Consider the following 27,438-nt stretch of genomic DNA (forward strand, 5'->3'; position numbering starts at 1 on the left):
TAGTGAATTGTTTCTTCCCAGTGTGTTCAAACTCTTAGTTAGGTATTGCTTCATCTTTGAGAGGCACCTCTCTTGGAATTTCTGTCCTCTTGCTAGTTAATATCTGAGCAAAAAACTTTGCTCATAGTCTTGTCCTAGGATCTCCCTTTAAGTTAATCTGGGTATTTATAGTATTTTCTTTTTATGTTGGTTACTCAATTTCCTAGATCCCATGTCTTTTTCTTGATTTGCTAGTTTATTTTGAGGAACCACATACTTTTCTAGCTCTCTGATAATAGGTGCATGGAGGACAAATACTCTGAGACTTTCATGTCTGAAAATCTCTGTAGTACATTTTAATACTTAATTCATATTTTTGTTGGACACAGAATTCTAGGATTTTGAAGACATTGTTTCAGTTGTCTTTGACTTTCAGTGTTATTCTTAAGGTATCTGATACCTTTGATCCCTTTTTTCTCCATGTGATCTATTTTTATTTTGGTTTGTTATTGAATCTTATAGATTTATAATTTCGTAGTCTTAATGTGCTGTAATTTTTTGATGTGAGGCCTTGGTTTTCAGGGATTTTAAAATTTAATCCATTATAAAGGGCATGAGACAGGTCTTTTCTTGTCCTTTAAGTTCTAGGGGGCATTAAAAATTTTTTTTGATAAGTTGTTTTTCTCTGTTCTTTCTTAAAATTCTTGTTATTGTTCAGACACTGACTCTTATGAAGTCTAATTAACATAATATTTTTACTCCTATTTTGAATTTATTTTTTAAAAGGTTTTATCACTTTTATTTCACAACTCTTATGTTGGTTTTAAAAATCTTCCTTATTGTGTTTTTCATTTCCAAAAGCTCTTGTTTTGTTCTCTATATCTATCGCCCTGTTTTTGCCTAATGGGAGCAATATCTATTTTCATCCATCTGAGAGAAATAACTATATGATTTTGTTTTTCTTTTCTCAGTTTTTTGTTTGTTTTGTTCCCTGCTCTAACTTATTTTCCTCTATTTAGATAGATTTCTTCAGATAGATTCTGTCTCTTTCTAGTGGTGATTATTGCATAACAGCAAAGTTCTTAACCTATTTTGAACCTTGGACCCCTTTGGCACATGAATAAAGCCTATGGAGTTGAACTCTGCTTTAAAATCAAAGAAAATCAATTCTCTTAAAACATACCTATCAACATACTTTTCTGTCACATAGCAACATATATATGCTTCTTTATTAACATATTAAGGTCCACAGATGATGAGCTCATAATTTCATACTAGTGATAAGTATAAATGATTATATCTGTACCACTGTAATATGATATGAAAATTTTTTTCAGTGATAAAGTCATACGTATTGCTAATTCTTCTGTAATTTGTACTCTATATTTATAATTAAAAGGAATGTCACATCGTTAGAACTTAATATGAAATAAAAATTTAATTTTTTACATACAAGTTTACTGAGCCCTTTGAATTCTATTGACAGACCCTGCAGGGTACCAAGAACTAATTTTTATTAGCAATTTCATTACATATCTGGGATAGTTGGCTATCAGCTCAAATAGTGAAGTACTGGAAAGCTAATTAGAAGCTCTGAGTAAAAAAAAAAAAAAAAAAAAAAAAAAGCTCTGAGTAACTGAATGGGGCCTGACTAGGCTTCACTGCACATTGTAGGAAGCTCAACTTTCATTATCTGTAGTTCCTTCCTTTTGGGATTCAAAGGTCTACAAAGATGAATCCACCAATCTCCCTGTAGAGTGTAAGTCTTGTTATCTATATTCTCATAGACAAGTAGTTTTGCTCTCTTGCATTATAATAGAATTTGTTTTTATGATTTAACTGAGTGGTTATAGCATTAGATATGTTCCTGTTAAATAAAATGGTTCTAGGAAAGGACACAGCTGTCTTGTATGTTTTGAAACCCTAAATATAACATGAAAACTGGGGTATTTCATGAATGTATTTTAAACTCATTTTTGCAGGAGCTTTCAAGTTGTGGATGGAATAAAAAAGAAAAATACAGTTCTGCACCAAATGCTGTTGCCTTCACAAGAAGATTTAATCATGTGAGTTGCTTATAAAATTTTGGTAATTTAGTTTGTGAAATACAATTCCTCAGTGTATTTTCATTAAGAAGTAGCTTAACTTTTCACATCAATGCTGAGATACTTTCAGCCACTCTCTCTCCAAACATTGTCTCTCTGCATGATCTCTGTTTGTTTTTTTCCTGTAATTTCTATTGGAAATTTGTTGAGGCTTGATATTCTTTTCTACTTGTATCTTAACCTTTCATATTTTTATATCTATTTCTTGGAGCTCTATTCTGCATGATTTCCTCAGATCTATATTTCACTTCACTAATTCTCTTATAGAGGGATCATATATGTTTCAAATATGTGTGCTTTTACACTAGTGTCATTTCTAATATTTCTTAAATCATTTTCAACATTTTATTTTATAATTTCTGTGTTATCCAAAGTACTAATTCTTTTAATTTCTGCTCATCCATATGCAAAATGGTTTGTTTTCTTATGCATTTTGTAATTTTAAATTGAGAGCTTATGTTCCTTTAAGCTTTATCTGTACTTTATGGGAATTCTGCTGCTGCCTAGATTGAGGGTGTTATCTCTTCTGAAATGCTTTGTTTGCTTTTGCCGGTACTAAGGACTATAATGACTTAGTTCTGTTTTTCATGTTTTGGTTGGGAATATCCATACTTTGTTATAGTGAAAATTTAAACTTCAAATCCAATTAAGGACTGGTTACATATTCTTACAAAAAACTTACTAAATTATATTATTCTTAAACCAGAAAGTTGTCAGAGTCAAATATGTCACATACTACCAAAAGCTTTTATCCTTATTCCAGATCACAGTTGATCCTATAATCTCACTTAATTGCTCCATTATCCTATTAATTTCTCCTAGTAGGGTCCTAGGAGATTTAAAATAGCAAATTATGAAAGATATTAGAGTCTTTTAGAAGGAGCCTATCTGCGCCATTATTTTTTTTTTTTTTAAAGATTTTATTTATTTGAGAGAAAGACACACACACACAGTGAGCATAAGCAGAAGTGGAGGAAGGGCAAAGGGCTAGAGAGAAGCCGACTTCCCACTCATTGGGTTGCCCAGCACAGGGCTCAGTCCCAGGATCCCAAGATCATGACCTGAGCTGAAGGCAGACTTAACTGACTGAGCCACCCGGATGCCCCTGCACCATTATTTTTAAAATGAATCTTTTGTAGACAGCATATCATTGGGTCTTCCTTTTATTTTTTTAAATCCAATCTGCATCTCTGCTTTTCAGTTTAGACTTAGAAGAGGTGGAAATATATTTCAGAGTTTCCATTTATCCCTATATATCCATAATTGTTGAAGCTGTTTAATGTGTATCAGAGACTTCATTGTTTTTTTCTGTTTAGTTCATTATACATTTTAAGTTTTCCATGATAAACAGTTAAAAAATTATCTTTAAGTTTAATGTATTTTGGGCTGCAGATATAAGGTTTTTATAACACCTCCATGTGATTATAAAACTCTGAATAAAGCAACTACAGTTAAAAATATACTATGAATAAATGTTTTCTAAGATTTACTTGTTTATGAAATACTGGGTATATTTCAAAGGATATGTTAAATATTTTTAATCATGTGAAATTGCTGCTGTTAGGTTCAACAATTGTTAGCCTACAGAAATGACAAGTTCATATAATGTTTTAAATATTAAGCATTCTAATAAATGACTTTTAATTCACCACATAAGCTAAGAAATAGAATATTACCCAACCTGTTGAAAAATTTTTTCAGGTTCTTCCCTCTACCCTCTCTTAAGGGGTAACCATTATCTGAAAACCTTGGGGTTTGTGTTTTGGGGGCTGGTCTTTTAAATTTTCTGAAACTCTTCTTGTAATTCTTTTATAGATGTATCAGAAATATTTGTATCCCTAAATAGCATGTTGTATAATCTTGTTTTTCATCCTTGTAAAATATAGCATCAAACTATATGTATTCTTTTGTGGTTGGCTTTTTTTCACTTTGGTGTTTCTCCATATATATGGTCATGTATTTAGCTCTAATTCATTGATTTTTCACTGCTCTCTAGTATTTCATTGCACAAATGCATCAAAATGAATTTATCATTCTTTTGAGGATGAATACGAGATATGTTTCCTAATTTTTTGCTATTATGAAGAATGCTACTAGGAATATTCTGAATCTTGGTGCTTATGTGCAATAGTTTCTCTAGGCAGTGGCTTTCAAACCTTCTTGCAGGTGACCCACAATAAGATAAAATATTTTACACTGCAATTCAGTATGGACACACAGCTGTAACAAGTATTCTGAAATAATATTTATTTTTATTAGATGATTTGTTCTTTGATCTTTACAATAACTAAAAAAAGCAGTAACATTAATATTTATACTCACTAAATTGATACATTAAGATGTGTTTAAAAAATTTGCCTAGATGTAAAATTTGTATCATAGAAAGTGACTGCATATTTAACTATAAAAGACTGTGTCTTTTTTTCTTTTTAATGGCTGAACCAGTTTGCATTCCTACCAGCAGAGTACAAGAATCTTTGTTACTACTTATCCTTATAAATACTTGGTATCATCAAACTTTGTGATCTAATTATCATCAAATGACTTCAGCTTTCATTTGTATTCAATAAATATTAAGTTTCTGATGTGTCCTGGCACTGTTCTCAGTGCTTGGAATATATTAGTGAACAAGAAAAACAGATCACTACTTCCACAGACCTTCTCATTCTAGCTCTTTCTCATTTTAATTTCACTCTCCCTCCGCATCATTTTCACAAGATCTGTCATTTTCAAATCTCCCTGATCATTTTATTATTCTCTTATTTCTTACTCATTTTAAACTAAGTAAAATTAATTACTCATTTTACTAAGTAAAAAATGGACACAAAAAAACCCACAAAACAAATACATGGTTCAATAAATTATTGTCAAGCAAATATCCTTGTAACACCACCCAGGTCAAAGAATAAAATTTTACCAAATACCCTAGAAACCCCTACATGTGCCTCAGCCCTGTCACACCCTTTTTTACTCCGAGAGTAATCATTGTCCTTTTAATCATACTTTCTGGTGTGTCTTTTTATAGTTTTATCACCTATATGTAGCTACTTAAATTCTACTGTTTAGCTTTGTCAATTTTTAAAATTTGTTAAATATATAAGATTTTTTAATTGACAGTATCTTCCTTCATCCCTTTCTTTTCCTTACCATTTACCTGTGAAGGCACCCAGGCATTCTGATTTAATTTTGAGTCTCCCACAGTCCAGCTTGCCTCCAGTATAGTTTAATATGTTGTGTTTTCTGGAAAGTAGATGCTGGTTCTAAAGATCTGTGTTCATTGCATTTGGCAAGAATATGTATTGTTGTGTTTTTTTTTCTTTTCATTAGGAGGCACATAATATGTAGTTGTCTTTCTCATGGTATTAGCAGTTGTGTCTTAATTCATTGAGTTGTTAAAAGGTTCATTCTTGTTTCATTCTTTTTCATTTTATTGTTGAAATGCCTTTATAAAGATTACTTATTTATTTGTTTGAGATAGATAGACAGCATGAGCAGGGGGAGGGGGAGAGGGAGAAGAAAAGCAGGGAGCCCAATGCAGGGCTTGTTGTGAGGACTCTAGGACCATGACTTGAGCCAAAGGCAGACAATTAACTGACTAAGCCACCCAGTTGCCCCTTGAAACACTTTTACAAAGAAACATTTTTCCCTCATCTGATCATCTGATATTTGCTTGTCCAGAGGTTCATTTCCTATAAACAAGGAAGGATAAATGTTTGATTCTTCCCTTTATTTAATAATTCTGAAGGTAATGAATTGGTGTTCTCCCTTCCTCTAATAGTGACCAAGTACTTTTTACATTTTTTAATATCATTATGAACTCATAAATTTAAATGCATATGATATGTTTCAACCCACTGCAGTTTTATCTTTATTTAAAGTAATATTTGTTCTATCTTTGGCCAGTGGAAGTCTTTTCAAGTTGGCTTTCATGTCCTTTGTCATGATCCTAGTAGTCTTGAATAGTTTCCTAGCTATCTGGAACACAAAGATGTTTCAGGTTCATTTTATCCATTACCTGTCCACCACCTGGAATCAACATTTCTTTAGTAAGTCCTGGTTTCTTACAGGAGGAAATGGACCTGGATGCTAGGAATGCTCATTGCTATCAGAATGACAATTTCCACACCTTTTTCAGCAGAGATAGCTAGGTTATCTGTATATCATACACATAGACATAGAACTGTTTAAAGATAAAGTGTCTCGTGAGTTCATATTGATACTTCTAATTCAAATTCAGGACTAGAGTTTTACTTCCAACTCTTCAGTATTACATCTACATGTTCTTTCTTCCATACCCAGGATCCTGGCTTTCAAGGAAAACAGTACATGTTACAGTTCCTTATACTCATTTGCTTTATCCTTCATAACAAACAACAGACTCAGAACAATGATACTAATACCAATAATGTTATTATAAACAGATACATGTTTTGTAGATGTTCTGTTTTTTATAATTGTACTACATATTGTCTTAGTATATAGGCATTATATACTGTACTCTCTTTAAAACTCTTCTTAGTCTTAGTTCTATGAAAAAATACCATCCTTATATTGGTGTTTCTCTAGGCATGTTGGTTGCCTGAAGCTCATTCTCCATTACAATACTCAGAAGGGCTCATTAGAACAGTAATACCTAAAAAATTAAATAAATAAATAAATAAATAAATAAATAAATAGATAAATAAATAAATAAAATAAAAAAGAACAGTAATACCTGAATTCTTGCCTGCTGACATTTTTTTCTGTCCTCTGCATAAAGTTTACTTTCCTTGATGATATTATATTGTTCCATTTTTTTCCTGATAACTTGCTGTTGAAAAGTCTGATGATAATTAAATTTTCTTTTCCTTAAAAATTACTTTATCTTTTTGTCTGAATGGCCAACAGATTTTTTTTCTCAGTAATTTCATTGAACTTTATCTTAGTGTTGGTCATTCTGGATCAGTATTCTCAGGTGTGGTTGGCTTTAGCTGGGACTCTTAACTGGGGAGTGCTGGCTAACCCACACTTAGCCTTTCCAGCATGGTGATCTTAGGTAGTCAGTTGAACTTCCTACGTGGTAGTTCAGGAATCTCCGACAGAAGTTCCAGCAATCAAGGCAGGGGCCTTGATTGCTCTTTTATGACCTTGTCCTGGAAGTTAACATCAATTTTGTTAATCTTCTGTTCGTTGAAGCAGTCATAAGCCTGTCCAGATGACATGACAGGTGACATACACCCCAACTTTTTCAGTGGAAAGAATGACGAAAACTTTTTGGCCATGCTTTAAAATCATGTCTCACATTAAATTTATAAAGTCAGTGATCATGCAGTTTAGATTGAATTCACGAGTGATACTTGCTAAGGTTGTTGATAAAATATCTATAGCTTTTTATGTATTTTAGGAGTATACTTTATCAGAATCAGGGATAATTATTGCCATTAGTAGCACAATTCAAATATGTGAATTGAGTAGTAGTTGTAGGGCATGGATAATAAATGCAGCAAGAGAAAGGAACATGGATTTCAAGGATGGTCAGAATTTAGAGATGAGGTTGAATAGGGCATTCCACAAGAATAATATTTTATTAAAACTCATAACAATTCCAAATATACTAACAAATATGAAGAAAACTGTAAAATATATACATTTTATATTTACATAGGTACATTTATAAAATCTATACAAAATATGTTCATTTTAGCAGTTTATAGATGAAAGCTTTAAGTGAAATCTGAAATGTTTCTCACTAAAACAGGGAAAAAATATATATGAGGCAATGACACTGTCTTTTGCACTGTCATTTCTTACTAATATACCCTGTTTTTAGAAATATATAAGTTTAAGCCAGCTGATAGTGCTTTGATTTCTTTTCATGGTAAATGAATTTTAAAAATATGTTACATTATATCATATGGCAAGCAGACTACTTTCATCAGAGTAGAGTATTTTAGTAGTGTTGTAGATCTAGTCTGCCTTCTAAAGAATGATTTTTAATGTTTTTAAAAGAATTTGTGAATGTGGTTTATTGAATTAGAGGAAGCATTACTGATTTTTAAAATACAATCTTAGTTTAATTTTAGAATGACTTAGATATATTTTTCTTCATGATATTTTCACTTTATTCATACCAAGAAACACTTGGGTTCCTTCACACTTAGATTATGCTTAATGTAAATAAATGGCAGTGTGGGCCATTTTCAGCCACAGAAAAGCATGCTGTAAGCAGCATATTTTATAATGTCTGATCTTAAAGCTTATCTAATTCTGCCACAGTGTTTCAGAATATAGCAAAATGACTTATATTTGTGTAGTGTTCTTATTGTATCACTGGTTTTATTGCAATTTGTTCTTTTTCTTCACAATTTCTGTCTGCTTTTACAAATCAAAATTCATAGTGATGTTTTTATGTGTGCAGTATCTCATGATAGGGTGGATATATGCTGGCGTTGTGCTGGGAAAGAGAGTATAGTTTTTTAACCAACTATAGGTAGTTCATCAAGTAGCTCTTGTCATTATTTGGGTTCTAGTGAGTAAAGAATCTTGCCATTCAACTATTTTTTGTTTTTATTTGCAGGTAAGCTTTTGGGTTGTTAGAGAAATTCTTCATGCTCAGACATTAAAAATTAGAGCAGAAGTTTTGAGCCACTATATTAAAACTGCTAAGGTAAGAAAGACTTTTTTTTTTTTTTTTTTTTTGAGTCCAACCATCCTGCACTGTTTGTGAGTGAATGTTTGCCTCTGACACTTCATTTACTAGTGACACTCAAAAATAAGACCGACTGATAATCTGTCAATTTTTTCAATTGAGTGCCTGTTTTCTTTGCCTTTTTTGTATTTCTTCTGTCTTCCTTTTATATCTTTCTTCCCTCTCTCAGAGTAGCTGGATTATATTATTTATTTGACTGGATAAGTAGGCAGAAATCAGATTATGGTGAAGTATGATAGTTACAAAATATTAGACTCTTCCTGTAGGTAATTGGAAAAATCTTACAGGATTAAGTACAAAGATGCATATCAGTTATTTGCTTTTGAAATATGTCACTGCCAACCATGTGGAGAATGATAAGACTTCATTTATAGAAGAATAATACAAAAAGGATATTAACCAAATATGTGAATGGATATTAACCAATATGTGAGTAGTAGTTGTAGGGCATGGATAATACATGCAGCAAGAGAAAAGGAACATGGATTTCAAGGATGGTCAGAATTTAGAAAGGAGGTTGAACAGGCCTTCCACAAGAATAATATTTTATTAAAACTCATAGCAATTCCAAACTTAACATTAGATTCAGTAAAAGGTGGTATAATTGTAGCTACATTCTTCATTATTCTTATAATAAATACATAACTTATCCCATGTACAAATGAAAGTGGACTAAAATGAGGATACCATTTTTTCAGGTTTAAATTATTAAAATTATGGTAAAATTGTAATTGTTGTAAAATTGTAATTACCGTAAAATATTAATTACTGTGAGCTGTAATGCTTCCGTATTTTCTGTGAGCACCTGGAAGCAATCGTATCTTAACATTCTATGGCACTAGGTGGCAGAGCTAGCTTTCTAACTATGATATTTTGTGGGAATGTCATAAAATGTTTAAAAACATTCTCTGTGATGTTTGATAAATATTGTGTTTTAGCTAACAGAAATTCATGTCTTTTCTCCAAAGAGTCTGAAGTTGTTTTATTGTTTTCTGGTATTTTGTTAGTTTTTTATGTGCTTTGCATATTCTACTCAAAACACCAAATTCTGTCTATCAGGCTTACTGTTATTCTCCTCATCAAGTAATCATTTAATTCCAGTTCAGACTCTTGAGCTTGAAGTTATTTTGACAGTAGCCCTAAATTCACAACCTTTTTTGTCTCACACCATCTCTTATCACTCTGTTCTGACTCTCTGCCTTCTATATTCAGTCTGTATAAACTAGCAATACCTTTTTTCTTTTAGTAGATTATATCAGTTAGGGTTCTCTAGAGAGGCAGGAAAAATATACATCTATATAAAATATATAAAGAAAATTAAGGAGTTGGCTCCAGTAGAAGGGGGAAGGAGCTGCCAAGTGTGAAATTTATTGTAGAGCAGGTGGACAGTCTAGAAAGTCAGACAGGAATTGAAGCTGCAGTCTTGAGTCACAATTTCCTCTCTGAGAAACCTTAGTTTTTATACTCATAAGGCATTTCAGCTGATTAGATGCAGCCTACCATATTATCAAATGTAATCTCTTAATTAAAATCAACTGATTATAGATGTTAACCATATCTACAAAATTATTCCACAGCAACACCTAGATTGTTTCATTAAATAACTGGGTGCTGTAGTCTAATCAAATTGACACACAAAACTGATCACATAGACACACAAAAAATTATAAAATAGATTTAAAGTATCAGAAGAATGATGAAGTGGATACCCATGTACCCATTGCCCACTTTGAATTCCCATAGATCTCTTCATAAGCAACCCCCTACTCTCCCACTACATAAGGAACCATTGCCCTGAATTTTGTTTGCTTATCTTTTGTAGCTTTATACGTGTGTGTGTGTGTTCCTGAATAATATATTGTTGTATATATTTTTAATTTTGTTTAAATTATATCATTTCCTAATGACTTTCATACTTTTAGAACTTTTTTTTTTTTTAACTCCAAACTGCTCCTGGGTTTAGGGTATATCTCTGTAGTAGAGTGCTCTGTTGTTTGCATATACTACAAATTGTTGTTTGAATATAAACAAATTCTTGTTATATACATTGCTCCTATAAAGCTTTCTTGTGGAGTCTCTTGGTGCTCATATGAGGGTTGAAACCTTAGAAATACAGAGAGAAAAGATAAATTACCTTTTAAAAAAATGACAAATGGCTTCATTGAACATGATGAGAATAAACATTTTTTTATGTGTTGGCCATTTAGGTTTTCTCTCCTGAAATGTCTGTTCAAGATCTTTGAACAATTATCTATTATGGTGTCAGTCTTTTCATTGATTTTTATAAGGGTTTTTTATTTAATTCTAGATGCTAGTTCTCTGTTACATTTTTTTCATATGTGTCTTTCTATTTGTGACTTAACACTGTTCATTTTATCTTTTGATATAGATATTCTTTTTTTTTTTTTTTTTTTTAATTTATTTATGATAGTCACAGAGAGAGAGAGAGAGAGAGAGGCAGAGACACAAGCAGAGGGAGAAGCGGGCTCCATGCACCGGGAGCCCGACGTGGGATTCGATCCCGGGTCTCCAGGATCGCGCCCTGGGCCAAAGGCAGGCGCCAAACCGCTGCGCCACCCAGGGATCCCTGATATAGATATTCTTAACTTTAGTAGTCAAACTTACTGATTTTTAATTTTATTGTCTTATTTAAGAGTATCTCATTTAAGAAAGTTTTATAGCATGATTTTTGTACTTGAGTATTTAATCCATGTGGAATAAATTTTTATATATGTATGAATTATGGATTATTATTTGTATTTTTCATATGAATAATCTGGCACCATTTTTTATTGACATATAATCGGTATCTGTTAGTTTCAGGTGTACATCATACTGATTCAGTGTTTTTACACATGAAATTATCTCAGTGATAAGTCTAATTACCATACAAAGTTATTACAATATATTTTACTGTATTTCCTATGCTGTACATCACATTCCCATGACTTATTTATTTATTTAATCCCCTTTGCCTGTTTCATCTACTCCTCCAAACCCTTCACTTTGATAACCAATAGTTTGTATTCTATAAATGTTTGTTTTGGTTGTTCATTTAGTTTTTTTAGATTCCACATATAAGTGATATCATACTGTATTTGTCTTTTTCTGTCTTATTTATTTCACTTAGCATAATACCCTCTAGACCCAACCAGGTTATCACAAATGGCAAAATTTCATTCTTTTTTTATGGATGAATAATACTGCATTCTATCACATATACCACATCTTCTTTATCCGTTCATCTATTGATGGGCATGTGGGTCTATATCTTGGCTATTGTAAATAATGCTACAATGGACATTAGGGGTGCAAATATCTCTTTGAATTGGGTGTTTTCATTTTCTTTGGATAATTACCCACAAATAGAATTGCTGGGTCATATATGGTAGTTCTATTTTTAAATTTTTGAAGAACCTCCACAGTGCTTTCTGTAGTGGCTATATCAATTTACAGTCCCACCAGCAGTGTGTGAGGGTTCTTTTTCCCCACATACTTGCCAACACTTGTTATTTTGTGTGTCTCTGTGTGTGTGTATTTGATAGTAGCCAATCTGACCAGTATAAGAGGATATCTCACTGTGGCTTTGATTTGCATTTCCCTACTGATTAGTGATGTTGAGCATCTGACACCATTTCTAAAAATCCTTTGTTAAAGTAATCTTTATTTTATCTAACCTGGAAGTATCTTTATGTCACCTTGTTCTTAGAAAAATGCTATTCCATGGGACACGTGGGTGGCTCAGTGGTTGAGTGTCTGCCTTTGGCTCAGGGCATGATCCCAGATCCTGGGATCAAGTCCTGCATCAGGCTCCCCACAGGGAGCCTGCTTCTCCCTCTGCCTATGTCTCTGACTCTGTGTGTGTGTATGTGTGTGTGTGTGTGTGTGTGTGTGTCTCATGAATAAATAAATAAAATCTTTAAAAAGGAAGGAAGGAAGAAAAAAAAAACAAACACACTTCTAGTGGTTCCTGGGGAGCTCAGCCAGTTAGGCATCTGTCTTCAGCTCAGGTCATGATCCCAGGATCCTGGGATTGAGCCCCATTTTGGGCTCCCTACTCAGCAGAGAGCCTTCTTCTCCCTTTACCCTCTGCTTATGCTCTTGCTCTTTCTCTATCAAGTAAATAAATAAAATCTTTAGGGAAAAAAAATGCTATTCCATACTTACAGTTTTATGTATTTGTTTTTGTTTTTTTACTCTGCTTGGGATTCCTTGAGCATCCTGACCCTAGAAATTAATATATTTTTCAGTAATCTGGGAAAAGAATCAGCCATTATCTCTCAGATATTGTTTCTGCCATTAATTTTTATCATCTTCTTCTGCAACTCCAACTAGATAAGTGTTGGCCTTTTTTCTCTGTGTTTCATGTCTCTTAACCTTTGTTTCATATTTTTAAAAAATTCTGTTTTTTATGTTGCATTCTGGATAATATCTTCATATTTAATCTTCATTTTATTTGAGGCCAATACCTGATACTGTTCTCCATTCATGTGATTTCTTGTTTCTTTATGCTTTTTCAATTTCCATTTTTTAGAAATTGGGTTTTATTGAGTTCATATTTCTTGAAATTTTATGTGAATTTTTAGACCTGAGTTAAGGTGATATATTGGCCAGAGTTTTCTAGAGAAACAGAACCCCTCTCCTTCCCTTAGTTCTAATGTTCAAAATGCATTTTTGCCTTGGAGTCTCTTGGTGGTAGGCAAGGACCATTGTAAATGATTTTCACATAGAACCATTAAGATGTAAGCATCTGGTAGTATGAGGAAATCTAGGAAATTAGCAATAAATGTCAAGTAGATCTGTTGGCAAACTTATGGAACCAAATGTTAGATGGGAGACTGTAAAAAGCAAGGTCTAGTATTGAGAAGCAAGTGGATGCCCCAACATGAATGAAGAACAAAGGATCTGAGAATTCAGGCAGGAGGAAGCAGGAAATTAAGGACTGTGGAAAGCAGGTTTGAACCCTAACCCTGGAATTATGCGGGTACTGAGTAGGAAACTAGATCAGGATCCTGGGCACAGACCCTTTCTTGAAGCTGAGATCATAAGGCAGAGGCTTAGTATTACAGTATATAAGGAAGAGACTCTTTACTAAAAACTGGGATGGATGATCATACTGGGTAAACTTGATACTGAGCCATAACTTTGGTTTTCTTAATTTATTACTGAACTAGAGGTAGTTTTGTTCCCAGAGCTTGAGGACAATGCCGGGTTAGAATGTGGAAGTTCTGTTGTGGGCCAAAATCAACTTATTGTTGGCTCCTCTAAAGACAAATCTCATGATGAGGGTAAGAAGTACTGGAATACTACCAGTTGCCTAGATTTTACTTGTTAATCTGAAGTTTTCTTGTATTTATTCTCTTTATTTTTCATCTCCTCCCCCTCTTTCTTAAATCTTTAGAAACTGTATGAGCTGAATAACCTTCATGCACTTATGGCGGTGGTTTCTGGCTTACAGAGTGCCCCGATCTTCAGGTTAACTAAAACATGGGCGGTAAGTCATCTTCCTGGTTAATGAAAGAGTTAGACTTCCTGTTGAAAGTAAAGATGTATTTATTTTGTTTGTAGTTCTTAGTATGGTTGATATGATGATAATAGATATGATCTTTAAATTAGTTTGTACTCTATTTTTCTGAAACCTGCATTTTCCTCCCTCAAATGTTACACTGGACTTTTGGGGTAAATTATAGCTTGGTGCTTGGTTTTTGCTATCTAGCAAATTTTTGTAGAATCTGTATAAGCATCTATATAAGCATTTCATGTTTATTGTTGGGAAGGTGTAAATTTTCTTTTTGCATTTAATGCAGGTTTTTCTGCATTTAATCTTTGCAAAGATTAAGCTTTTAGAAAGTTCAAAGAACATCTAAATTGCAACTTTTAAAGAATATTTACTTATTTAGATTTTCATTATTTTTTAGTCCGTAAACTCTTAGATTTTTTTCCCTCAGGAATTATGCAGTGTTGCTGCACATCCTGATATATGTTAATTGTATTTGGTTCTATCACTTTGACAAAGTCAGGGTGTGAATCTTCTGCAAATGTATGTACTTTCATATTTGAGTGACATGGTACTGCCCTCAAGCTTTCTGGGTATTTTTCATTTAGATTTTATATAAGTAAAATTTTAGATCTGATTAAATCTGTTCTTATTTAATAGTATTCTTTGGTGTCGAGGAATGATTTTTGTTTATTACATTTTAATCAAAGGATTACTGTATTGTTAGTATCCTTGACTATGATAAACTGATGACTTAACTTTTAAAAGTGTTTTTTTTTCCTAACTTAAATATAACCGTTTTTAATTAGCCTAGTATTGCTTTTACCTTTCATAGTATCTGAAGAGACAGATGTTTCTCATGGAAACCAGGGGGTTTTCTGTATTGGAAAAATATGAATATGGAAGAACTTATGATCCCCTTTATACTTTATTTGCATTTTAGAAGCACCTGGTTAAGGGGTTTTCTTACTCTAAAAATTCTTTTTAATAAAATGGCCTTACTCTCTTTTCTTAAAATTTGAATTTCATTGAGGAATGGAAATGATTGTAAATATACAGTAATGAATTCCATCTTTGAAGTTTTAGGGAAAAGAATTATATTCTGATTTACATTGTGGTTCAGAAATGAAGATATATTTCCTGTGAGTTTATTTTCCTTGAAGATATTTTTGTTTTCTCCCTCATGTATTTGCATGGAAAAGAATTTTTTTTTATTTCTAACAGTTTCATTATTAATCTGAATAAAATCTTTGGTGTTTATATTAAATTTTAAAATAGTCTATACTGTGCCAGGCACTAATTGTTTGAAATACAGTAGTAAATGATACAAAGTCCCAGCTACCATTATACTGAGAAAAGATAAACTGTAAATAAATAAATGATATATCATAAATAGTGATGAATGCTATGAAGAAAAATGAAGCAGGTTAAATAAGATAGAAGAGAAGATAGGCAAGTATTTTATATAGTACAATCAACCATAGAACAACACAGGAATTAAGGATGCCAACCTCCCCGCACAGTCAAAAATCCACATAAAGCTTTTGACTCCTTCCAAACATAACTACTAATAGCAGGCTGTTGATTTGGAAGTCTTACCAATAACATAGAGTTGATTAACATGTATTTTGTATGTTTATGTAATATATACTGTATTTTTACAATAAAGTAAGCTAAAGGAAAGAAAATATTAAAATCATAAGGAAGAGAATATGTATTTACAGTACTGTGCTATAAAAAGTTCACATATAAGTGGACCCACATAGTTCAAACCCATATTGTTTGAGGGTTAACTGTATATGGCAAGAGAATCTTTGTTAAGTGACAGTTGAGTAGACAGCTGGAAGAACTGAGAGAACCATGGGTGTGGAAATCTGGGAGAAGAGAATTTCAAACAGAGATGATAGCAGTACAAAGACCTGATAATGTACAGAGAATAGCAGGGTAGTCGGTGTTGCCAGAGTGGAATAAGCTATGGAGTAGTTGATGGTAGGAGATGGGTCCAAAGAGATCACATGAAATCAGATAATGAAGGTGCTATTTACTGATATTCTGGGGGTATAGGGAAGGAGTGTTGGTGGCGGGGCAGGGAGGTTCTCTCTTAAACATACCAAGTTTGAGTTGGCTGATAAATATCCATGTGGAACTATAAGACCAGAGGTAGGTATACAAGTTTAAGGGAGGAGTTGGGGCTAGAGATATATTGCTTTTGATCATCAGCATAATCATAGTATTTAAAACATGAGGTTAGATAGGATCACCTGGGTCATTAGTACAGATGAAGAGCCCTGGAACCCTTCAAGATTTAGAGATTGGAAAAATGAGGAAGAAGGAAATATCAAAGGAAATTCTACAGCCTGGTAATAAAAGTGTTTCAAGAAAGAGTGATCACATGTGTCCGATGCTGCTAATAAGTTGAATTACATGAGAACTCTGAGATGGCTATCAGATCTGGGCAGTTAGAGAGGATTGGCAACGTTGGCAAGAATAGTTTCAGTGTAGTGGTGGAGTGAAAACTAATTGGATTTGAGAGAATGGTAGAGGAAAAAAAATGGGATAGCAAGTATAGAGAATGCATTTGAGGAATTTTGCTGTAAAGGACAGAGTTGAGATGCTATAGAGAAATCTGGCAGTGAGAGAAGAATGTAAGACCAAAGATTTGTGGCATTTTGTTTTGTTTTTGGAGATGACCATGTTTGTATGCTGGTGCAATGGTCTAATAGGAAAAAAAATGGTAGGAGAGCAAGAAGTTACTCCAGCAATACCCTTGATCAGGCAGGAGGGAATTTGATCCAGTACTGGAGTGGAGCAGGAATAGTTTATCCATTTTAACAGGAGAGCAGGAGATGCATTTGGTAACAGATACAGATAAGTTGGTAGATGTGGTGTGAGATTCTATAGAAATTCTTCTGGTGTTTACTTCTTAATAAAATCTTTAAAAAATTATAAAATAAAATTTAGTTCCTCATTAATACTAGCCATATTGCCAGGACTCAGTAGTTGTGTGTGGCTAGTGGCTGTTGTATTGGGCAGCACAGACATAGATCATTTTCATCACACAAAATTTAATCAGACAGCACTGATCTAGTGCTTGAACTTGGAAGAGCTAGAGGATGTTAGAGAGGGAAAGAATTATGAAGAGCAAGGAGCCAGGATTGCACCCAACTCAAATTCAGGCTCATGTTACAAAAAAAAAAGAAAGAGAATGCATAAAGAAAGGGTTAAGAATGGAGCTTTGCAGAGATAGACCATGAGACCTGGAAGGTACAATTAGAAAGGTGTAAATGGTCTAAACATCCACCAACAGGTGAATGGAATATTATTTATTATTTTAACATTAAAAAGGAATGAAATTTTGACACGTCCCACCATTGATGAATCTCTCTCTCTCTTTTTTTTTTTAAGACTTTTATTTATTTATTCATGGAAGACACACAGAGAGAGGGAGAGATATGGGCAGAGGGAGAAGCAGGCACCCCATGGGGAGCGCTGTAGGACTCCATCCCAGGATCCCGGGATCACACTCTGAGCCACTCAGATGTCCCCACCACTGATGAATCCTGAATACATTATACTAAGTGAAATTAGCCAGGCATAAAAAAACAGATAATCTATGATCCTGTTCCTATGAGGCACCAAGAGTACTCAGATTCATAGACACCAAAAGTAGAAGATGGTTGCCAGGGGCCACAAGGAGGGAAGATTGGAGTTACTGCTCAATGGGTGTGAAGTTTCAGTTTGGGAAGATGAAAGGAGTTCTAGCCATGCATAGTTGGTGGTGATGGATGGTTGATAATGTGAATGGACTTAATGTCACTAAAGTGTACACTTGAAATTGGTCAAAATGGTGAATATTACATATATTTTACCACAATTTTAAAAAGTAGGGTTTTTTTTTTAAGATTTTATTTATTTATTCATAAGGCACAGAGAAACAGAGTCAGAGGGAGAAGCAGACTCCCTCTCCCACAGGCAGAGGGAGAAGCAGGCTCCATGCAGGGAGCCCGACATGGGACTCGATCCCCGGTCTCCAGGATCACGCCCTGGGCTGAAGATGGTGCTAAACTGCTGAGCCACCCGGGCTACCCAAAAAAGTAGTTTATTAAGATGACTGAATATACAATGTACAGAATCAGTTGTATATGAACCAACTTGAAGATACCACTTAAAAAGATACCATTTTAGTATCAATAAAAGAAACACAAGAGCACACAATAGATGCAATAATAACATGCAAGACTTACACACAGAAAAATATAAAACTTTACAGGAGTCATTAAAGAAGAACCAAATAGAATAGTATCCTATCCCTCATGGATAGGAAAGCTTAAAGATGCCAGTTTTTCCCAAATGTATGTAGAGGTGTTATATGCACCTTGAATCAAAGTCCCAATCTGGGGATCTGGACAAGGTTGCTTATAAAATTTACATGAAAATGTAAAGGATCAGAATAGCCGAGTTATTTCTAAAGAAGAAAATGGAATTGGAGGATCGACACTTGTCCTAACAGATAGCAAGATGTATCATATTGTTTAGATAATGTACAGTTGGTGCAAGTGTAGACATGTCGACCAGTGGAACAGAATAAAGAACCAAAAAATAGAAATTGCTTTTATAGAACTCTGATTTATGACAGTGGTGGCACTGTAAATCAGTGGAGAAATGAGGGGCTCTTTATTAATTTGAGCTGGGAAATTGGTTATCAGTTTGGGGGAAAAATGAAATTAAGCCTCAAAAGTCATTGTTAGATTAATTAAAGACTTATATGTGAAATGAAAAACTTTGATGCTTTTAGAAAAAAAATGGTTTAATTTCTCTCTGGCGTGGCATGAATAGATTCCAACTTAGAATCTGTAAGGGTATCTTAGATACAAAAACCTCAAACAATGAAAGAAAAGATGAAAATATTTTACCACATTAAAGTAAGAATTTCTGTTCTTCAAAAGATATTTTAAAGAAAATTGAGAAGAAGCCCCAGAATGCAGGAAAATAATGTGAAGCAGTTATAACTGATAAAGAATTTATATCTAGAATATATGTAAAGAAATCTCTTACGAAACAAGAAGGAGAAATAAGAAAAATAGAAAAGTAGGTATTATGATAGTAATTTCTAGAGAAGAAGACACAGGGAGGGAAGCAGTGAAAATGAGTGAAATACAGCCACACACAACATTATGGGTGAAGCTTCAGTGTCAGAACATTGAATGAATAAAGCCAGAGATTAAAAACAGTATGATATTCTTTAGTTAAAAATCAAATAAAATTTAAGAGAATGATAAACACAAAATTTAGAAGAGAGATTACTAGTTACTTGAAGATAGTCAAAGGGGGACACCTGGGTGGCTCAGTCAGGTAAGCATCTGCCTTTAGCTCAGGTCATGATTTCAGGGTCCTGAGATTGAGCCTTATGGGTTTCCTGCTAAGCTGAGAGTCTGCTTCTTCCTCTCTCTTTCTGCCCCCTGCCCCACTGTGTGCTCTCACTCTCTCAAATAAATAAAGAAAATCTTAAAATAGTTAAGGGAATTGGATTTGGAAGGAGCACATAAGTAGATGTGTTATTGGTATATGATTCTTAGGTAGGAAGATTGATGCAGATGTATTTGTTATAAAATTTAAGAATAAATCAATTTAGCAAGAAAGCCCACATCAGGTACTAATGATAATTGAATGTCATGAACAAAAGATTATAATTAATCTACATCCGAGGTTCAAGATAAATAATTTATGCAAATAAACATTTCTACGTATTGTATGGAGATATAAATTAAGGTGATGAGGAGTGATCTGGGAATCTTATATTTCTCATGGTGGCTGATACGAACAGGGATTCATCCAAATTTTCCCAAAGTAGATTGTTATGGTAACATGGTGTAGAGATCTGGTCAAGAACATTTGGAATTCCCACGTTCATGCACCAATGAAAATGTGAAGAGCTTTGCCCCTGGTTGCATTGGCTAGTGAAGAGTGTGGTGCCTAAAACATGTAGAGTTGGAACTTAGTGAAGTACCTTGTTTTCCCCTTTTTTGGAGGTAAGAACATAGTGAAGTAACATCTTAGTAACAGCATTAGGAATCAGAAAAAGATTTGAAAAGGAGAATAAAATCAGGACTTCCAGTTACAGCTTTGGTACATGGGTTTTGAATGAGTTTCTGAGCTGTCATTGGAAACACTTTATTTTAATGTCTAATTCTTTTATCCATACTCTTTTTTTTTTCTTTTTTTTTTCATACTCTTTCTTTAAATAGTCTTCCTGAAAGAAATTTCTGTTGTTAAAGTTCTGTTAAGCCAGATTGAATCCTTTTAATCTGGTTATTATTTTGAAAATATAAGTTTTTAATAAATACTAGACCATGTAGTTCTTTACTACAGTTTTGTGTTTTAGATGTGGCAAAATTAGGTATGTTTCTCCTGATACTGTAACAAAGTTTTTGAATGATTGATTTAAGAAAAAAAGAATAGATTTATTGTTATCCCTGTCATGCCACATCACCGTATTTTGCGTATCCAGATGCTTTGTTAGGCAGGAGAGAAAGGCATAGTTGGACTTACAGGTAGTAGCAGAGATTTGTTCCTGATCTTGAAAATGCTAATCAAGTATGTTGAAGGTGGGCCAGGGAAAAGATTATGCAACTGCTATTCTAGGCCCTGAAATATCTATCTAAAATATTAAAACAAAGGGCTCCTTAAAATCTTTTGTTTTAAAGAAGGAGGAATACTGGTCAGGTATTTTTCTGATAAAGATTATCTGAAAAAAATCTGCATCTTGGAGCCCATGAAAAAATAAATTCCAACATGAATCCCAGTTGTACTACTTGTAATACTATACAAAGAGTAGTGGATTTGGCATCAGAATATTCTTTATCTCCAAAACCATACTGAGACACTGAAAAACAGGGCCCTGTGCCTTTGTGAGTAGATGACTGTGAGAGTATAGTATGTTCTGCTTCTTGCTAATCCTGTGATCACCTTTTGTTTACTCATCTCTAAATTAATCTTCTGATTTTCTTGTTAACCTCATAGATTTAGATGAGCATTTTATACGTGGATGTACTTTGTATGCTAAAAAAAATAACATGACATAAAGTGAAGTTTGTTACATCATAATGAAAATAGTAACTTTATATGTTTAAAAAAATACATTTTTCCAGAGTCTTTGAAATACCTAAAAACATATTTTCTGAAATTTTAATATTTTTAAATATCCTTTTTAATTCAAGTGTAATTAACATACAGTGTTATATTAGTTTCAGATGTACAATATAATGATTTAGCAATTCTGTACATTTCTCAGTGTTCATCAAGATAAGTGTTCTCTTAATTCTCTTTGTCTATGTCACCCATTTCCCCCACCCACATCCCCTCTAACAATCACCAGTTTGTTCTCTGTATTTAAGAGTCTAGTTTTGTTTTGAGGTGGGGATTACTCTCTTTTTTTTTTTTTGTTCATTTATTTAATTTCTTTTTAAGATTTTATTTATTCATGAGAGACAGAGGGAGAGGCAGAGACATAACACAGGCAGAGGGAGAAGCAGGCTCCATGCAGAGAGCCCAATGTGGGACTTGATCCCGGGTCTCCAGGATCACGCCCTGGGCTGAAGGCGGCACTAAACCGCTGAGCTACCTGGGCTGCCCCATTTATTTAATTTCTTAAATTGCACATATGAGTGAAATCATGATACTTGTCTTTCTCTTACTTGATGTACTTCACTTAGCATTATGCCTATATCTATACAACTGTATATATAGCATCTTCTTTATCCATTCTTCTTGTTGAGGAACACTTGGGTTGCTTCTTTACTTGGCTATTATAAATAATGCTACAATAAACGTGTTTAAGGAGTGCATAGATCTTTTCAAATTAGTTCTTTCATTTTCATTGGCTAAGTACGCAGTAGTGGAATTACTGGATCACATGGGTTTTTCGATTTTTAGTTTTTTGAGGAACTTTCATACCATTTTCCTCAGTGGCTGCACCAATTTGCATTCCTACCAACAGTGTATTAGGGTTCCTTTTTGTCCACATCCTTGCCAACACAAAATACCAATAGTATTTTTCACAGAACTAGAACAAATAATTCTAAAATTTGTATAGAACCCAAGACACCCTAAATAGTCAAAGCAATCTTGAAAAAAAGAACAAAGCTAGAGGCATCACCCTAGATTTCAAGATATGCTACAAAGCTGTAGCAATCAAAGCAGTATGTTACTGGCACAGAAATAGGCACATAGATCAATGGAACAGAATGGAGTCCAGAAATAAACCCATGCTTGTGTGGTCAATTAATCTATGACAGAGAAGGGAAAAAGACAGTCTCTCCAACAAATGGTGTTGGAAAAATTGGACAGCTACAGGCAAAAGAATGAAATTGTACCACTTTCTTACACCATACATAAAAATAAACTCGAATTATACCTGAAACTATACCTGAAACTATATAATAGTGATACCTGAAACTGTAAAATCCTAGAAGAAAACATAGGGAGTAATTTCTTTGGCATCAACCATAGAAACATTTTTCTTGATATGTCTCCTTGGCAAGGGAAATGAACACAGAGTTAAGCTTTTCGGACTACACCAAAGTAAAAAGTTTCTATACAGCAAGGGAAACCATCAACAAAATAAAAAGACAGCCTACTGAATGAGAAAATATTTTGCAAATGATATATCCAATAAGGGGTTAATATCCAAAATGTATAAAGAATGTATACAACTCAACACCAAAAAAACCAATCCAATTTAAAAATGGGCAAAGAACCTGAATAGAACTTTTTCCAAAGAAGACATATCGATGCCCAACATGAAAAGATCCTCACCATCACTATCATCTGGGAAATGCAAATCAAAACTACAATGAGGTATCACTTTACACCTGTCAGAATAGCTAAAATCAAAAATACAAGAAACAAGTAGTTAATACTACTTTGGGTGATTGACCTTGTTTTTCTTTTATTTCCTTTGATTGTTTCCGTTTTTTCAGTGGACACTCACTGCAAATCTACCCCTTAGACTTCCTTAAATAATTTCAGTTGATTGTTCAATTGTATGTGACGTAGCCCTGATTATCAGGATTCAAGAAAAAATGTCTTGTTAAAAATCCAAAAATGGTGAATCACAGTTCTGTGGTTATTGTTAGGACTAGCCAAAAAAATTGTTACTGAAACCACAAAATTCAGTATTTATCTCTTAATGATTATGCAAGAATGATCTTTACCTTTGAGGAGGCAGGGTATAGTGTATTAAAATATTTGGACTGAATACGAATATGTAATTATTTTAAGTTAGGAAAAAAACAAAAATTACTCAACCATTTAAAACAGTGAAGATGAGAAATAATGTTTTATAATTTACTACTTAGGAAGTTAGTGATTTTATGTACATACAAAGGATATTATATCTTATAAATGATGGATTTGTTTTTTTTAAAGATTTATTTATTTATTTTTAGAGAGAGAGCACGAGTAGGAGGGACAGAGGGAGAGGAAGAGAGAATCTCAAGCTGACTCTGCACTGAGCAGAGAGCTGGTTGTGGGACTCTATCTTATGGGGCTGAGATCACAACCTGAACTGAAACGAAGAGTCGATTCCTTAACTGACTGCACCACCCAGGCACCCCTGGGTTTATTATCTTAATAGACATGTCTGATTTTGTTTTATTTATACAGTGCTGAAATATAGTTGAAGAAGATATAACTTTGAAATTAATTTAAATTCATAGTAAATACAGTTTCCAGTCTTTGCTATAATAAAATGGAATTTGGGAATAACCGACTTTTCTGTTTGTTTTTTAGTTACTAAGTCGAAAAGACAAAACTACCTTTGAAAAATTAGAATATGTAATGAGTAAAGAAGATAACTACAAAAGACTAAGAGATTATATAAGTAGCTTAAAGATGACGCCTTGCATTCCCTATTTAGGTGAGTAATGTAACTGTTGTTCCTTATGCCCAATTTTTCTGTCTTGATTAATCTGTAATTTGTAGCAAATCCAAGATATTTTAAAAGTGTTTGTATCCTTTAAAGAAATAACTGCAAGACTGTTAAAAAATGACTAAAATGTTACCTTGTTACCTAGAATAAATTTTCATATTAAATTAGTTTTCTGCCCTTAAGGTTTTTCATAGACTATCATTTTTTCTTAAAAATGGACTGTGGAACAGTAATACATTATAGCTCTTTTAGTAATGCTTTTAAAGAGTGAAACGGTAGTTTGCAATGACGTTTAATGCCACAAAAACATTTAATGTTAACTAAAGAAAGTGATCAGAAGATTTATTGAATTTATTTTCAATGTCGTAAGTTCCTATTATCTTATGTAGTTGGCAGATATTTTAGGATGAATTGTGAAAAGTAGTCTCAGTGAATGTGGGAATTGTTTTCCTGAATAGAATAAATTGTTTTAGCTGTGAAAATTTAGCTAAGTGCTAAAACCAAATGTGTACTTTATATATCATTTCTTTAAGAATTTACCTCTTTATTGCATACTTTATAGTGTTTATAAATTCCAAAAAGTGTTTAACCAATATTATAAGGCTATTTTCAACTAAAAAGGAATAATGCTTTTTAGGTGTTTCAATGAAGAAGTCTCAGACTGCCCATTTTAGAATGTCTGTAAATTTAAATACAGAAAATACTCTATGTGATCTTTGCCTAGCATCTATTAAGATAAATTGGTTTGATCCTGCGGAGAGAGTAATCAAAGGATAAAGATTTGTTTCTTTCTAATATCACTTTTTGTCTTCTATCTCCACTATCTTTATGTAATTATGCTAGATTTTACAGTAATTATTTCTGAAAGTAATTGAAAACTTTGTTATTTGTTTAGATGTCTCAGTGTCATCTTTGAAGTTTTTATCAGTGACTAGAGGACAAAGTAGAGACGGGGCAATTGATAATACTCTGATTCAGCTGCAATACAGCATCAGCCTTAGCTTTTCAGAGAAGAGTTGAACTCACTAGAACCTTGTAGAACATTGTAGGATTCCAGTGAAAACAGAATGTTGTGCCTCCTGGTTGAAGGCAGAATATCCCAAGCACGGCATGGATGGTGGCCAACTACGTACCAGAGTACTGTGTCGGTTTCTTTGGTAAACAGCACAGGGCAATAGTATGCTTGACTCTGTCAGAGAGGCTCTAAGCTAGGTGCTAGGAGAGGCTTTGTTCATGTGTTCCACTGTTCACCATGGCCTTGGCTGTGCCCATTCTTGACTGTGTCATTGGGGGTGTGGAGGAATAAAAGGATTTTTTAAAAATCAGTATCTTCATACCCCATAAGAACATAAAACTTTTTATTGCTTAAAGAACATTAAACTGAGAATCAGCAACCCTCAATTCCAGAATGGCTCTTCTATACTAACTTTTTAAGTCATTGAATTTAATTGTCTTCTTGGAGCCTTGTTCTCTTTACCTGGAAATAACACACAAAGGACTAGAATCATATTTTTCTCTAGACTAGATGACACCACGGTGATTTCTTCTAATTCACTTATTTTATAATTTAGAAAATTAAGGTCCAGAAAGGTGGAAGGCTTGGCTTAGAGTCCAAAGACCTAGTTACTGACAGATCTGCATTCTCATGTCTTGTTCTAACGTCTTTCCAGTTGTTCCTGTTAAATTCTCATTCCAAAATTTACGGACTATGTGATTGTATTTGTTTCTCATTGAATGTTTTTCTCAAATTCCATAATTTATTCCTTTTAGAGAAGGAAATTAAGATTCTTTTTTGCTGAAAATGAATATAAATCTTGGTGTCATGATGTCTAGTTCAGGAGTCTGCTTTACATTTTTCCACAGTGGAGATTTTGGTCCAGGATTTGAAGTTGTCTGTCCATGCATACATTTTTACCCTGTTGTGCATATGAGAGAGAGAGAAAGAGAAGGGGAGCAAACCACCAGCATACTTGGAGTTTAATGCAATCTGGAAAGGTTGTCATCTATTAGTCTACCTGTTAATGTCAGTTCTTTGTCATTTTTCCCCCTTTGATTTCTAATTTTTGGATACCTCTCAGAAACATGAATCTCATCTCACTAGGCAATATGACAAGTAGCAGAGAATTCTAGTAAAAACCCAAAACGAACACAGTGATTATTCCTGTTGGTTATAGCAAATGAGGCGAATGTTGAGGTGCAGAAGTTGATCTGGAGAAAATATTAGAATAATTTTCTTTCCTGTATCTCCAGTGATGGACTCTATTCAGCGCACTGTCCTTTTCTGTGTTCTCATGGCCCAGATTCTTCCTTCCCACTATTACCATGTCCTTCTCCTTTCTTTTATACCTAAGCTAATAAAAATTACCGTATTCATTTCCCCTTTTCTTCCTGTTTTCTTTTGCTCAGCAGGCTGTTGTCTCCCTCTACACTTGTAGGAATCTTCCCAGTAAAGCCACCATTGATTTCCTAGCTGAAATGTTTGATAGAGTTTTCTCAAGCTTCATCTTCATTTTGGGAGGTTGGTAGTAATTATTTGTTTCTTGAAATTTTCCAGTAGTAGCACCAATTCTCTTGGTTTACCTTCTGCTTTCTGGCTTTTGTATTATTGACTCCTGCTTCTCTGCCTTTTCCTTACATCTGTTCTTTTAAAAGTCTCGGTCCACGGTTTTACTTACTCGATAAAGTGGTCTCATTCAGACTTCTTCCAAAATTTACCCAATGGCTCCCAGATCTAGCCTAGCAATTCCAGTATATCCAGCTGTCCAGCAGTTCCCAGAGCCTGTAACATTTTAGATATCAAATACTGGTTGGATGAGTTATCTGTAGGTAACTATAATTCAGCATATTTAGAAGTAACTTCATCCTCCTTCCTCCTTCCTCCAAACCTATCTTCTCTCCTTGCTTAGTGTACCAGTGAGCACAGTGTAGCATCATCTATACCACTCCACCACACTGAAAACCTGGGTTTTTATTAGAATTCTCCGCTACTTGTCATATTGCCTAGTGAGATGTTTCTGAGATGTATCCAAAACTTAGAAATCAAAGGGGAAAAATGACGAAGAACTGACATTAAAATAGAGAACATACACTTTAGCATCTACATAATCTTTTATGTTGGTAGTCTGCATGTAATAGTCCATCCCTGTGCTGGCTTATAAATAAGTATCTGAGATTGTGAGATAATTGTGGAACATTTAGCAATATAAACTTTTTGGTCGACTGGAGAAAGGAAAACTTAACA

At 33.7% G+C, this 27,438-nt stretch overlaps 1 protein-coding gene across 4 annotated transcripts in view; it reads left to right on the forward strand.

Annotated features, from left to right (window-relative positions):
- Positions 1 to 27,438, forward strand: part of RALGPS2 (Ral GEF with PH domain and SH3 binding motif 2) — a 161,201-nt gene that overhangs the window by 63,733 nt on the left and 70,030 nt on the right. For all 4 annotated transcript variants that reach the window (XM_072733112.1, XM_072733115.1, XM_072733113.1 and 1 more), the window contains 4 exons: positions 1,962 to 2,045; positions 8,641 to 8,730; positions 14,174 to 14,266; positions 24,059 to 24,185. In XM_072733112.1, coding sequence (XP_072589213.1) covers positions 1,962 to 2,045; positions 8,641 to 8,730; positions 14,174 to 14,266; positions 24,059 to 24,185 — 394 coding nt within the window. The remainder of the gene's footprint in view (positions 1 to 1,961; positions 2,046 to 8,640; positions 8,731 to 14,173; positions 14,267 to 24,058; positions 24,186 to 27,438) is intronic.

The sequence above is a fragment of the Vulpes vulpes genome, chromosome 13 (assembly GCF_048418805.1).
Source record: "Vulpes vulpes isolate BD-2025 chromosome 13, VulVul3, whole genome shotgun sequence".
Classification (NCBI taxonomy): Eukaryota; Metazoa; Chordata; class Mammalia; order Carnivora; family Canidae; genus Vulpes; species Vulpes vulpes.